We start from the raw sequence: 16,088 nt of genomic DNA, 5'->3' as shown, positions 1-16,088 counted from the left end.
ATCAGGTTAAATTAAAATAATATGAGAAATGTTGCTTTGACAACTAGCTGAAATAAATAATAATAAATTAAATAATAATAATTTTTTAATGGTTTTAATTTTAGTTTCAGTTTTAGTTAATAACCCTTTTAAGTGTCTTAAAATATAATTTTAAAATTTTTATTAAATAAATATATTACAAAATCATTGAGGTGATTATAAAAGTACCTGATTCGGCTTACAAATATACAAAAAACTCATGCAAATATGATAAGCTGAAAACAGTATAATCTTCTAGCATAATTCTGCTGAAGGTAAAGTGATATGACGGCTCTGAATAAACATGTATTACGCTCTGCACGTGTACTGCAGTATACAGTATGCTGCATTGATCATTGACGCATAAATTATTGGTGTACAGACTTGCATATAAGCATTTTGAGTATTTTGAGGATTAAAAATAACATGTGATGCAGTTATGAACTTTCAAGGATAGAACATATAGAAAGGACGAAGAAAGGGCAGATGATAATAAAGAAAAATAAATAAAGCAAGCAGTGATGGTTAAAGAGTCGGAAGTGTTTTGTCCTTGATTCTATTTTTCTCCAGCCTCCTTGTCCTTATTTCACAGGTAGAAAGGGTCAGCTATTATAAAGACAAAAGAAACTATGAGATCTGAATTAAAACATGCAAAGATAACACTGTCTACACGACAGATGCAAGCTGACAATTATAAGCTTGACAATTATAATCAATGGAGTTGTCTGCACTGCAGATATTCCATAAAGGAAGACTGTTTGAGAGAGACTGTGTGTGTGTGTGTGTGTGTGTGTGTGTGTTTGCCCTAAAGCAATATTTCTGCAGATTGCTGTTTTTTCTTCCATTGACCTGTTTTGCAAATTAGGATACTGTGCCATGCTAATGTGCCATACTTAGTGAAGAACTGTAATTTAATATGCGCAAAAATTAAATGACAGCAATAGTCAAACATGATATTCTGGATGTAACTTTTACATGTCACATACTCTACAGCTCACAAGTTTGGGGTCGGTAAGATTTTTTAAATATTTTTTAATTTTCTGCTAATCAAGGCTGCATTTATTTGATCAGAAATGCAGTAAAATAGTACAATTGTGAAATATTATTACTATTTAAAATAACTGTTTTCTATTTGTATATATTTTAAAATGTAATTTATTCAAGATGTGATCAAAGCTGAATTTTCAGCATCATTACTCCAGTCTTCAGCGTCACATGATCCTTCAGAAATCATTCTAATATGCTGATTTGCTGCTCAAGAAATATTTCTGATTATCAATGTTGAAAACAGTTGTGCTGCTTCATATTTTTGTGGAAACTGTGAAGATTCAAGATTCTTTGATGAATAGAAAGTCCAGAAGAACAGCCGATTATTTTCATATAAGAGGTACAAAAGTTTTCCTTTCACTTTTCACAGAAAACATGATTTAATAGGTCTGACGTGTATAGATATTTAGACTGTTAAGTGTATTTGCTTTGGCTTTTTAGTATACAGTTCTTGAGTTTTTGGTCAGTCTGGGGTTCATAGGCGGGTCAAAGAAAGGCTAAATATTAGTATAGAGTTCGTTGAGATCTTTTGCAAAGTTCCCAAAACAAATGATAAGATTCCTGAGCTACCAGCTGCAAGATACAGCCAAGGAATCAGACACAAAACAAATACTGAGAATTCCCGTCACCTTTCACAGCAAAACATTCTGTTTCATTCTGTCAAAGGATCTCACCAGCTGTATGCAGAAAGTAAAACCCCTTTTTAAGTAAAAAAAAAACAGTAGGGCATGTGGAAATATGAGGATGAAATTTCCCAAAATGCCTCAAAGGGAATAGCAACACCTGATCAAACCCTCCCAGGGACATTCTCCATGAGGAAAAATAATGATTTAATCAGTGGTGTTTGCTTAATGTTGCTCATAGTCAGAGATGTGAACAAATCACTATTCTTACGTATTAAACTTAAAGGGATAGTTCACACAAAAATGAAAGTTACCCCATGATTTACTCACCCTCCATCCATCCTAGGTGTATATGACTTTCTTCTTTCAGACGAATACAATCAGAGTTATATTAAAAAATATCCTGGCTCTTCCAAGCTTTATAATGGCAGTGAATGGGTGTTGAGATTTTGAAGCCCAAAAAAGTGAATCCATCCATCATAAAAAATACTCCACACAGCTCCGGGGGGGTTAATAAAGGCCTTCTGAAGCGAACAGATGCATTTGTGTAAGAAAAATATCCTTACTTAAAACTTTTTAAACGTAATCTCCAGCTTCCGCTAACTGTCGTACTCGTGTTCACGAGAGTGGCGTTCCAGCCAATGACGTAGGAATAGTGTAAGCTCTAAATATAGTTTTTAAATTGAAAACTGTTTACTGTATTTTTGATCAAGTAAATGCAGACTTGGCAAGCATAAGAGAATGGAAGATGACCTTGAAGATGATTTTCATAACATTTTAGGGGATTTACATCCAGCGTGCACACACTGTGTGTTCGGTATCATCCGATGCTCAGATGAGTCACTGATGAGGTAATTCTGTAGGGCCATAACAGTGTGTGTGTGTGTGTGTGTGTGTGTGCAACACAAATGCAAACACTCATGCTGTTCATAAATAATTTAGGAGATCGTCATAGCAACAGGACATTCACACAGCACTATTCTGCCGGTTCAGAAAGGGCATTCTTAGAGTCAGCATACCTCATTATACATGTGATCTGTCCGCTGCTCGTAAACCGGCTCACAAGACACAGCCGCTTACTCATCAGTTCATATGTGACCATCTGCAAACAAGTGTAATGTGTGACTGGCGCCACAGTAACTCTGCATTTAAACATAGCAATAGTCTGGGAACATATTACAACTAGATCGGAAGAAAATGTGGACTGTGCAAAACTTGCCACTGAGATGTTTGGGCGCTATGGGTGGTTGGCAGGGCATTGTTTTTTTTGTTTGTTTTTTTGTGAAAAAAAATTAATACTTTTCTTTAGCATAGACATGTTAAACTGATCAAAAGTGAAAGCAGATACATTGAAAATATTTATATTTCAAATTTGCAAATGTTGTTCTTTTGAGCTTTATTTTTGGCAAAGAATTCTAAGAAAAAAAGTTTCAGTTTTAACAAAAAAATATTAACAATTTTATTGTATATTTGATCAAATAAATGCAGCGTCCTTTCAAAAACACTCTAAACTCTTACTCTCTAAAAAACTCAACCATGAATAATGCTTCGCAATAAAGTTCTTTGCTGAGCCCAAAAGTGCTGTAAAAATAATTTTTAAGAGTTTGCCTCAATGGAATAGAACTAATGACTCTGTAGAATTAATATAAATGAATTCAGACTTACAAAAAGGTTGATGATTTGTCTCTTGCTCTGTGATTGTAGAATTCCATGAATCTTCCACCTGACAAAGTGAAGCTGCTCTGTCAGTACGACAACGAGAAGAAATGGGAGTTAGTGTGTGACCAGGTGAGTTCAGGGCAAAAACATAAAAACATTTACCTTTTACACGTTTTCATTTACCATAAAGCTGTTTTTACTACCCTAAACCACATATCACACCATTAAAGGGGACATATAATGAAAAACACAATTGTCCTGGCTCTTTAAATACTAAAAAAAAAAAAAAAAACTTTCTCTCCAGTTCACCCAGAGCATTTATTGAAATGAAATCACGTCACCACCATATGACCACATAAATAAATATTCAGCAAGTGGCTGGCAATCATAGCATGCGTCATTTACACGTCAAAGTCTTAAAGGTACAGAAACATTAAAGATCATGAGGGTGGGAAATGTTTATGAAAAAAAATTATTTAAACTGCTTCTGATGCAAGAAATGTGACTAATTGTATATGTGGTATGAAAAAAGTGCAGAAAAAAACCCTCTTTACAGCTGAGATTACTATTCCTTCTGGTTTCTCTCATCAGGAACGGTTCCAGGTGAAGAATCCTCCGTCAGCATACATTCAAAAACTTAAGAGTGTATTAGAGCAGGGAGGAGGCAGAAAGGTACAGATATATGTTTGAGCCTGTATATGTGTCTGTGTTTAAATCTGCGAGTGAGATACAGAGCTTGTCCAGTTATTATTAAACTGAAATATGTAAATGATTTTAATTCATAAAATTATATGTGTGTGATTTGTAGTTTAAAAGGCGAGTCCAAGAATCCACACAAGTTCTGAGAGAGTTGGAGATCTCTTTGCGCACCAATCACATCGGGTAAGAGCCATCACATGACATGCAATGTTATTGACAATGCATGTTACTGGCCTGATTATATAATACATGAAAAGACTTTTTTAAACAAAGTTTATCACGTTAAAGGAATAGTTCACCCAAAAATCACAATTTGCTGAAAATGTACTTACCCTCAGGCCAGCCAAGATGTAGATGCATTTGTTTCTTCATCAGATTTGGAGAAATGTAACATTACGTCACTTGCTCATCAATGGATCTTCTGCAGTGAATGGGTGCCGTCAGAATGAGAGTCCAAACAGCTGATAAAATTCCCAAAATAACCCACACGCCAAATCTGTCATTAAGAAGTTTTTTTACTTCAAACCACTGTTTCTGGCTAAAATAAGAGTCCTCTATCCATAATATTGCTTTCTCCATCCATTGTGTCTGCCTAAAACAGCCTTGTCTGAATCAGAAGAGAAATATGCACAGATTACCGAATGCACAAATCACTGAGCATCATTTACCAGTGAAAACAGTATAAAACAAATATGTTGGTGGATTTTGATGGGAAAGGATGGACTTTTTCAATGCAGTATGGATTATTATGGATTATAGACACTCATTCCGATGGTACCCATTCACGACAGAGGATCCATCGGTGAGCAAGTGATGTAATTTTAATTTCTCCAACATTACATTCTCCAAATTTGTTCCCATGAAGAAACAAACTCATCTACATCTTGGAAGACCTGAGGCCGGGGTGAGTAAATTTTCAGCTAATTTTCATTTTTGGGTGAACTATTCCTTTAAATGCAGGTTTCTGAAACCTGGAAGTCTGGAAATATCTGTGTCGACACTGGACTGTAATTACTTTGTCACTCATAATTGACCTCAATTGTGCTCCTTTTGTTCTTCATTGTATTGTTCTCTCTGTCTGTTCAGGTGGGCTGAGGAGTTTCTAAATGAAGAAAACAAGGGTTTAGACGTGCTAGTGGACTACCTCTCTTTTGCTCAACGTGCAGTCACGTATGTTCACACACACACACACACACACACATTGTCCAAGACACAATAGAGGAACCTAAATTCTTAATGTGACAAGGCGTCTGGGAAGAGAACATGTTCTGACCATCCAATGTCTGAAACCAGGCCTCTGATGCCAGTTAGCTAACACTGCTATTATATTCATCAGCCTGAGCATCTATATGGCGGTCAAACTACTTTTTGATGATTTTAGTAGAATTTTATCACCAAGGCTGTATTTATTTGTTAAAAAATACAGTAATATTGTGAAATATTATTACAATTGAAAAAAAAATCTGTTGTCTATTTGAATATATTAAAAAATTTAATTTATTCCTGTGATGCAATCTTCAGTGTCACACGATCCTTCAGAAATCATTCTAATATGCTGATTTGTAGCTCATTTCTTATTATTATAAGTGTTGAAAACAGCTGTTTAATTATCATGGAATCATAAGACAGACGCTTACTGTGTTTTACAGATATGACATGGACAGCTCTGATAATGGAAGCTTTGAAGAGAAATCTGTGGAAGATTTGACCACCAGTGCGACAAACTCCCCTACCCACAATTCCCCACGCTCAGGACGCCCCTTCACCACAAGGTCAGTTATGGAGTATAAACCACTCTGAAATTATGAATTATACATTTTGTTTCTTATTTAAGCCATTTTTAGATCTATATGAAATTTGTTCTGAAGTTCTTTGGTCCTGAACTGAAGAAGAAAACATGTTTCCGTATCATTCGCAAATAATTGTATATTGAACATAACTTCTACATTACTATTTCCAGCTTCACACACACTGACAAAAAAGTCTACAAAAAGAAACATACATTCACAGACCCATGCACACGTGCGAAACACTATCACTGTAACATCAAATATGTCTGCAATGTATTTTGAGGTCAAAACACGCGGTTTAACTTTTACTATTAACGATTTTGAGATTTCCAGATATTGCAGATTACACAATTCAGCTTTTAATTAATTAGTTTATCTATAAAATATTGACTTTTTTCCTATTTGAACCAAAGCATCTATTTCTTCATACAGAATTTACTGTATATGTAAACATAAATATTTATATCGCAATGAACGTGTGAGCAGGTTTCACATGATCTATCTTTACATAATATAATCAAATATAACAATAAAAAGAAAAAAATATGATGTATATTAGTAAATAAATAAATAAAAATACTAAAAAGATGTTAAAATATTTAAATAAAATATAATCCCAAATAACATAATATAATAAAAAACTAATTATAAAAAAAAGAAAAAATATAATATTTAAAAAATTAATATTGAATACAAATATTTATAAATATGACTTCTTTTGCTCAGGAAAGCTCTGCGATATTCGCGTCTGCTCAGCCAGAAGAACCACCTGCACCTCTGCATCATGTGCCTCCGTGCCATCATGAACTACCAGGTACTTCTCATCTCTTGCTCCTCTAATCTTGTCTCATCTCTTTTCTTGAGAGTTTGTTTGTGTGCGTCTGTGTCACATACAGTACTTTTACTTTTAATGATTTTGAGATTTCCAGATGTGGCAGATTACACAAAAACATAGTTCTGCTTTTAATTCATTTGTTTCTGACTTTGACTTTTTCGTATTTAAACGGAATAATTTATTTCCTCATGAAGATTTAAGAATTTACTATACATGTAAATGTAAATAGCATTTAAATAAAAAAAATTAATATGAAAAAATATTATAATATTTAATATATTTAACATGACTTCTTTTGCTCAGGAAAGCTCTGCGATACTCGTCTCTGCTCAGCCAGAAGAACCACCTGCACCTCTGCATTATGTGCCTCCGTGCCATAATGAACTACCAGGTACTTCTCATCTCACTCTCATCTCGTCTCGTCTCATATGTGTGTGTGTGTGTGTGTGTGTGTGTGTGTTAGTTAGGGTTTAATCAGGTGATGGCTCATCCCAACTGTGTCAATGAAATCACCCTGAGTCTCAACAACAAGAATGCCAGGTGAGAAAACAGTCTGTGTGTGTGTGTGTGTGTGTGTGTGTTTTGTTTCTACAATATTGTACTTACATACGTGTGTGTTCATGTTTAGGACTAAAGCTCTGGTTCTGGAGCTCCTTGCTGCTGTCTGTTTGGTTCGAGGAGGTCACGAAATGATTATTGCAGCCTTTAATAATTTCAAAGAGGTAAGAAAAGACTAGCCTTCTTTCTCTGTTCATCCACCTCACTCTTCTTATCATCATCATCTCTCCAACTTCAATGTGTCTCCTTGGTCTTATTGTGTACAATTCAACTCTGTGGGGAGAAAAAACAACAACAAGAAATATATCTTAATCAAAAAATAAATAAACAAAATATACCAAAACATAGTGAAATCAAAAATGTTCTAAAAAGAATAAAAAGACAAATATTGTAATATTAAATATATATTATAAAAAATACTAAAATGTATATTATAAAAAATACTAAAAGGTTTGTCTTACCAAATTCAATCAAATATACCAAATCATAATGTAATAAAAAATACTATAATATGAAAAAAGGAAAACATATTTAAAAAAGGAAAAAATATTATAATATTAAATATGTCATACAAATAATAAAAATAAAAAGCTGTGTTTAATAAAATATGATGAAAGATCAAAAATAATAGTATTTTTTTTAAATAATAATAAAGTTTGTTTTAATAAAATGTAATCAAATACAATATACCTAAACATATAATAATAAATATAACAATAATAATCAATAATAAAAAATGTACAATACTAAATATGTATTATAAAAATAATAAAAAAGACAAAAGTTAAGTAATAAAATATAATCAGACATAATCAATCCAAATACATTTCTTAATTCTTAAAAAAAAAGAAGAAAAAACGTCATTCATTCATACATTTTTAAGTATGGCTTAACTGTCCAAATTCTTTTTAGGACCACATACATGAGTAATAATATTCTAATATAATATGTGAAAACTATTTACATTTCATCAGAAAATGTCTAATAGTTTAATTTCAAGGATATAAAACCTCACCCAAACTCTTTAGTTATTCTCTCAGACGCTGAATGAACGCAGACACACGTGATGAGATACAAGTGTCTGATCTGCTGTTAAACTCAAGTAACCTAAAGCTCATTCTGTGATATCAGCCGTTACACCCGTCTGCACATGACAAAACTAGATCATACACAGCTCGCAACCTCATACATTCACACAGACGTCATTTTGAAGGACTGTGCGTTTATTGTCACAAAGACATTTTGTGTGGGAGATGATTCAGATGCATATCAGTGACAGCAGAAAGGACTATGCAAACTAGAGCTAAAACCGAAACCGAAACAAATAGACCTTCCCTTAAGGATTTCCCATCCTTATGTCCTCATTGTTTCTGTGAATCCACATACTTTGCATAAAAATGTAACACGGCCTTCCTGTAGCAAGAACTAATAATTAGATATCGGATGGAATATTAAGCCAATAACATATTTTCAGATGATAAATGATCCTGCGACATCAAATACCACTGAAGGTCTCGTAATGTAGTAAAATGTTCTTACTTTATGGTCAAGTACTTGGTAAGAGGCAGTGTACAGTAAACTCAAATACAGTAAACAGTCGTCTCTGAGGAACCTGTGAATGTGTCTGTATGTTCATGCAGGTGTGTGGAGAGAAAAACAGATTCGAGAAACTCATGGAGTATTACAGAAATGATGACAACAACATTGATTTCATGGTGAGGACATATAAAATGCTTCATATGTATTAATGTTCACGTTTTATCAGATTCTTACACTGATTGTACAGTATTTAGCTCACCAAAAAGGACGAAAGCGCATGACAGACATCTATATTTATGGCCCATTTGTACATCGACTTAATTTATCAGTCATTCTTGAGAACTTTTCCACTTTAGGACAAGCAGAAAGTATATACGTATTAATAATCATGATTAAAATATGTATTTTAACCATTTTCTCACAAATTCACCATATTACGTGCATAACATACATAATGCATTGGAATTCCAGACATAGATTAAGGTTTATCCTGTTGTTATTGACCTTTTTAATGTAGGATCGTGAGTGCGAGGAAAACTGATCAATATATTTTCCCCTGGTCACCTCTAGGTGGCTTGTATGCAGTTTATCAACATTGTAGTGCACTCAGTGGAGAACATGAACTTCCGAGTGTATTTACAGCATGAGTTTACACAACTAGGACTAGACAGCTATCTGGAGGTGAGCGACTACTGTTTAATGTTTTGAAAGAATGAAAGACATTCATCCTTTTATTCAGCAAGGATGCATTAAATTGATCAAAAGTGACACTAAAGACATTTATAATGTTACAAAAGATTTATATTTCAAATAAATGCTGTTCTTTTGAACAGTCTAGTCATCAGAGTGTCCTAAAAAATGTATCATGGTTTCCAGAAAAAATATGAAGCATCACAACTTTTTTCAACATTGATAATAATCAGAAATGTTTTTTTGAGCAGCAAATCAGCATATTATACTGATTTCTGAAGGATCATGTGACACTGAAGACTGGAGTAATTCAGCTTTGATCACAGGAATAAATTACATTTTGAGATATAGTCACACAGAGAACAGTTTATTTAAATTTTAAGAATGTTTCACAATCTTAGTTTTTACTGTGTTTTTGATCAAATAAATGCAGCCTAAAATGCAGTCTGAATGGTTGTGTGTGTGTAGGAGTTAACTGTCACTGAGAGCGAGAGGCTGCAGGTGCAGATTCAAGCATATCTGGATAATGTGTTTGATGTCGGAGCGATGCTAGAGGACGCCGAGGCCAAAAACACAATAATGGAACATCTAGAGGAGCTACAAGAACAAAACACACAGGTACACACACCCAAAACACACACAACTACTGCAACCTATATTGATAGAAATCTGTCCTAATATAGTTCTGATACAAATGTTTTCAAGTACATACAGTATATACAGGTGCATCTCAATAAATTAGAATGTCGTGGAAAAGTTCATTTATTTCAGTAATAAATTTCAGTAACTCAAATTGTGAAACTCGTGTATTAAATAAATTCAGTGCACACAGGAAAATGAGAAACAAGAGACCAAAAAATGCAGATGAGCTGAAGGCCACTGTCAAAGAAACCTGGGCTTCCATACCACCTTAGTAGTGCCACAAACTGATCACCTCCATGTCACGCCGAATTGAGGCAGTAATTAATGCAAAAGGAGCCCCTACCAAGTATTGAGTACATGTACAGTAAATGAACATGCTTTCCAGAAGGCCAACAATTCACTAATTTTTTTTTTTTATTGGTCTTATGAAGTATTCTATTTTGTTGAGATAGTGAATTGGTGGGTTTTTGTTAAATGTGAGCCAAAATCATCACAATTAAAAGAACCAAAGACTTAAACTACTTCAGTCTGTGTGCATTGAATTTATTTAATACACGAGTTTCACAATTTGAGTTGAATTACTGAAATAAATGAACTTTTCCACGACATTCTAATTTGAGATGCACCTGTATCTGCTGTTTGACTACAATAAAAACAATATGCATTATATATAATAATAAAATAATAATGCATCTATCTATCTATCTATCTATCTATCCTGTACAGCACTTTGGTTTAATTCTATTTTGGTTTAATGCCACATATTGCACATCATATTCATTTATGTAAATGAATAAATATACACACTAAATCACATTAAAGCACTCAGTGTATGTTGTATATATCAGCTAAACACTAGACTGCAGCAGTGTGAGAGTGAAGCTGTGGAGAAGACGTCCGAACTCGAGAAACAACTCATACAGAGTAGGAAAGAGGTGGAACTTCTGAAGGTAACACACTTTGCTAAAACACACACACACACACTTACTTTTACTCCTGTTTCCAGGCTGTGAAGCTTTTTAATGTGTGTTTCCAGGACAGTGTGAAGGAGACACAGGCTCAGCTCTCTCAGCTGCAGCAGAAGGAGAAAGAGAGAGAGACACACCGTGAGAAAGAGCAGGAGCGAGAGAGAGACAGACAGCGCTCCGCTAAAGCTCTGACCGAGCTGGAGAAGATGGTCCAGGTTCTGGTGGATCGAGGTCTGATCCGCATGGACAGATCCGAATCCGGCTCTCTGGAATTACACATTATGCCAGCTGCTAACACAACAGGTGAAGATCCAAAAATACATATAACCAGTGTTACAATTACATCATCACTTACATCAATTTCTTCATAATTTCTATAGAATTCTAATGATACTTTTTTATTTATAAAAATGTTCTATACACTTTTGTATCATTTTCAGAGTGTAATCTGTTGAAATTTGTTTAATCTTTCCAAACAGGGTTATTATCGTTAACTAAAACTAAAGCAATACAATAAAATAAATATAAATAAATAATAAAAAAAGAATTTGCAATGTAAACATTTAAACAATTTGTAATGTAAAAAATTTAAACATTTGATTTCCGGTTTAACATTTCTCATTTTCATTTAGTTTAACTTGATGTACTAAAATAACTAAAACTAAAACTGAAATAAAAATTACCATAAAGAATAAAAAACACAACCAATAAAAATGACAAAAACACAATAAATTTACAAAAGCTAACTAACAACTTTTTTTTACAAATTAAAATGAAAAAAGAAAATGTAAAAATCAAAAATAATTCAAAATATTAACAAAACCTATAATAGTAGTTCAGTTATACTAAAATACAGTTAGACAAAAGTTAACCTAATTAATGAATTTTATACAGTTATATATAATATAATATAATATAATATAATATGGGTCCTGAAGCAAAACAAGTGAACAACCACTTCTTTGTACAATTTTATAGATTATTATAAAATCTTATTTATTTTGAAAACTTCTAGCAATGTAATATATGCTAATATGAATATTTTATTTCCATGAATACTATCTTTCTGTTAATAATAAAAAAAAAACTTCTCTCCTTGCAGATGTTCGATCTCTGGAGAAGGGAATGGAGGTGGTGCGTAAGGAGTTTCTCCAGCAGAAAGACAGCGCTGTCCTCACAAACTTCATGTCCAATAACGGCAGTCTGCTGGACTCTGTGGTCAAAGACAGCAAAACTGCAGAGGTGGAGATGAGTTCAGTTCTGTGTGAAATCTTTTCTGAACAGCAGTGAATAATAGCTTCTACATGACTGGATCGTCTGTGTGTCTCTACAGGAGGTCTATCACTCAGTGGTGGAGTATTTCGGAGAGGATCCCAAATCCACACCTCCTTCTGTGTTCTTCCCTGTTTTTGCCAGGTTTATCAAAGCATATAAGGTGATGAAATTATTACCCAGTGCTTATTTCACATCAGCATATATCATACTGGTAATGAGAGATTAAAATCACAAAGACTGTAGCTGTAGAAATTATTTTGCACCAAGTTTCACTCAGAAATTGCTAATAAATTTCACAAATAATTACAAAGAAATGGCAAGTAACACACTGAATTAAAATTTTAAGTGGAAATGGTATTATAAAATGTACTCCATAATTTTTGTTTTATTTATAATCTATTTATTTATTTATTTATTACAGTGCATTAACCCTACATGAAATGAGTCATTTATTTCTTTATTTTCCTGTTATTTATTTATTTATTTCTTTATTATTTCTGCAGGTTTGGTCCTCCATAAACATAAGCCAGGGTTGTTATTGTTAACTAAAACAAAACCTATTAAAATTGTTTTCAGTAATCATAATAAAGCTGAAATAAAATAAATGATAAATAGTAGATTTAAAAACCTGAAAATTAGAAATGTTGCCTTGGCAACTAACTGAAATAAAGTACTAAAATTACTAAACTAAAATAAAAAATTTAAACGAATGATAAATATTTAAATACTGCTACTACTCATGACAGGCTGCATGGATGGGCAGGGAGGTTTTTGCCCAGAACAGAACCATACCGCCAAACCAAACGTTATGCTAAGTATCTATCATTTTGATGATAGTGGTCCTGACAGAACTACTAATAATGACTAAATAAAGAATACATAAGAACAAGAATATATAAGAAAATGACTAAAACGTCAAAATAAAATCAAAAACAAAATTAGAGAATTACAAATGCTGCTTTTGGTATATAACTGAAATAAATCCGTTTTAAGTAATAAAATTACTAAAACTACAATAAACATACATTTAAAAAAAAATTATAAATAAACAAATCATAAATTCCAAATAAATTATAAAAGAAGAAGAAAAATGACAAAAACAGATAAAGACAACTTCAAAAATTAAAATGAAAACGGAAAAAAAGCTTAATAATACTATAAGTATATATAAATAATACTACATTATCTTATAGAGGTTATTTCAACAATAGTTACTTCAAAAACCCACGTGAAGATCCCACCTCTAGCATACTATTTCTAACACCAATCCTTTTCTCCTGATCTAGTATATAGACAGTATGTGACTTGTTCTCCAGTCGTTCCTCCAGCGTGCTGACTGATGGATGAGTCTCTCTTTCTCTGTAGCTGGCCGAACAGGAGAAGGAACAGCGCAAGAAGAACATCTCCGAGACTGATTTCGGCACAGATTTACACATCTCTGACTCTCCTGTGAACACTGCAGTGACTAATAGGGTAACGTGCGACAGACAGAGACAGAAATCCCGGAGAACAGGAAGTGACATATCAAGGTCTCACAGGTTTGTTGATGTGTTCAGATGCCGGCGCTGCCACGCTTCCCTCAGATGGATCTGATCGCAGAGCTGAAGCGCAGGCAGATGACGCCGCTCGTGAGAGAGGGCAAAGACGGAGCCATCGAGGACATCATCACAGGTCAGGCTGAGCTAGACTTACAGACAGAAAACCAATGCCCTAACTTTGAATATTATAATCAGCATGTGATTGTACCATTGTTAGGGGTTGTATTATAAATGGCGCAAATAAAACCCAATGCATACCTCTATGCCAAATGTTCAGGGGAAAAAATAAGATCAAATAAAATATAATATAAATTACTTCAATTACATAAAATAATTACAACTGACTAAATTTGACATTCTGACATTCATAAAGAATGGTCAGAAATTATGAGAATTATTTTATTCTATTGACAGCCATAGTTTTATGTACAGTACTCTAATGGTGAGTAGAAAAAGATGCCGTCAACTTAAAAGATGAATCAAATTTAGATAATATTTTATACACGTTTATAATAATGACAATATTTATAGTATAAATGTCTAGTTATACATAATATGTAATATAAATATATTGGAAAATTATTTATACAAAAATATTGAAAAATATTAGTATAAAGACCCATTTATACTATACAAATAAATAATACAAATGTAAATATAGTTTTTATAAATATGTTGAAATATATTTACATAATATACATTTGTATAGATTCATTTATATTATAATTTAAATCTAAAAGTAAATGTGGTATTTATTATCAATATATTGAAATGTATTTATTTTAATGTTTGTATAAAGACCCATTTATGTTATGTTTTTATTTATATTTTTTAAACATTATAAATGTAAATATATAGTATTTTTTAAGTATAAATATAAAAATATACTGTATTTATTTTATTTTGCATGGACCCATTTATACTGTAAAAATATCAGAAATATTTCTACAAATATTAGACATGTAAAAATATAATATTCATATACTATATATACATTGAAATTTGTTTATAGTCCATTAGCCTAACTGTATTTTGATATAAAATTCAATTAGGCCAGAAATCTCCTAGTGTTCTTCGTTCCTCCTAGTTCTTTGCCTATTCTAATTCTTTCTTCAATCATTTTGTCTGTTATTTCATTCTGACGTTCTATATTGTGTATTTATTCTGCCTGTCTTGTTTCCCGTGATGCTTCTCTCTGCACGCTCTGTCTGTCTGGTTCTCAGCTCTGCAGGCCGTGCCATTTACGGCTCGTTCTGGGAAGCGCTCGTCTCGTCTGCTCTGTGAGTCTGGTTTCTGTGATGGGACTTCTGCTTTATAACTCGCTCTCATTTCCTCTCTTCTGTCTCTGAAGGTATCGCTCTTCATCTACTTATGCTCTTCTGTAACACTCAGTGCCTCCCTCAGTTCCTCCGTGTAGATCTCTGATGTTTCCGTTTCTTTCAAGTTTTTGAAAAGCTCAAAAATCTTCCGATATCTTCGGCGGGGGGGGGGGGGTTCTGTTCTGTGTGTGTGTGTAGACTTGAGGAAGCAGCCGTACATCAGAGCAGACGGAGGAAGACGAAGCGCCAAATGGAAACCAGCTCAGCAGCTTCCCGTGTCGTCTGACATCTCTCTGTGAAACACACACAGCTCAAAGCATCCCGCGACGAAGCCACACCACACATGAAGCCAAAAACAGTTTACAAGAAACATTTAAACAGCTACATTATGCTATTTGAATGTAAATTATAAAAGCTCAACTATTTATGTACAATTTAGCAAACAACTTTATGGTCAATCTCAAGAAACCTTTCAAGAATGTGTGCTTGTATATTTCAGATCTCACCCCAAAATTTAAAAAATGTAAGAAATGTGAAGAATTTGAACATGCTTGTATATTTAATACTCTGCATCAAAATTAAAGAGAAAACAAGAAATAAAAAAATGAAAACGTGATTGTATATTTCATATTTGTGACCCTGGAGCACAAAACCAGTCTTAAGTCGCTGGGGTATATTTGTAGCAATAGCCAAAAAAACATTGTATGGGTCAAAATGATAGATTTTTCTTTTATGCCAAAAATCATTAGGATATTAAGTAAAGATCATGTTCCATGAAGATATTTTGTAAATTTCCTACTGTAAATATATCAAAACCTAATTTATGATTAGTAATATGCATTGCTAAGGACTTCATTTGGACAACTTTAAAGGCGATTTTCTCAATAT

At 33.2% G+C, this 16,088-nt stretch overlaps 1 protein-coding gene across 1 annotated transcript; it reads left to right on the top strand.

The window, feature by feature from the left end:
• Window positions 1–3,367: 3,367 nt before the first annotated feature.
• LOC107748010 (formin-like protein 1) lies at window positions 3,368–15,722 on the top strand. Its single transcript, XM_016562656.1, has 18 exons — window positions 3,368–3,476; window positions 3,939–4,019; window positions 4,156–4,229; window positions 5,133–5,216; window positions 5,696–5,818; window positions 6,563–6,650; window positions 7,135–7,211; window positions 7,300–7,393; window positions 8,870–8,944; window positions 9,339–9,449; window positions 9,927–10,076; window positions 10,949–11,050; window positions 11,137–11,371; window positions 12,171–12,310; window positions 12,402–12,503; window positions 13,709–13,816; window positions 13,900–14,014; window positions 15,399–15,722. Exons 1-18 carry the CDS (start codon window positions 3,399–3,401, stop codon window positions 15,497–15,499), a joined length of 1,938 nt encoding a protein of 645 aa, XP_016418142.1. The 5' UTR covers window positions 3,368–3,398; the 3' UTR covers window positions 15,500–15,722.
• The last annotated feature ends 366 nt before the right edge of the window (window positions 15,723–16,088 follow it).

The sequence above is a fragment of the Sinocyclocheilus rhinocerous genome, unplaced genomic scaffold, assembly GCF_001515625.1.
Source record: "Sinocyclocheilus rhinocerous isolate Xijiao unplaced genomic scaffold, SAMN03320098_v1.1 scaffold4094, whole genome shotgun sequence".
Lineage (NCBI taxonomy): Eukaryota > Metazoa > Chordata > Actinopteri > Cypriniformes > Cyprinidae > Sinocyclocheilus > Sinocyclocheilus rhinocerous.
Note: the sequence above shows the minus strand (reverse complement) of the source record. Positions and strands in the feature narration are given on the sequence as shown.

Coding starts and splice junctions, on each gene's coding strand:
- LOC107748010 (XM_016562656.1), top strand. CDS start 3,399: ATGAATCTTCCACCTGACAAAGTGAAGCTGCTCTGTCAGTACGACAAC. Junction 12,504..13,708: donor GGTTTATCAAAGCATATAAG/GTGATGAAATTA, acceptor CTTTCTCTGTAG/CTGGCCGAACAGGAGAAGGA. Junction 13,817..13,899: donor ACACTGCAGTGACTAATAGG/GTAACGTGCGAC, acceptor TGATGTGTTCAG/ATGCCGGCGCTGCCACGCTT.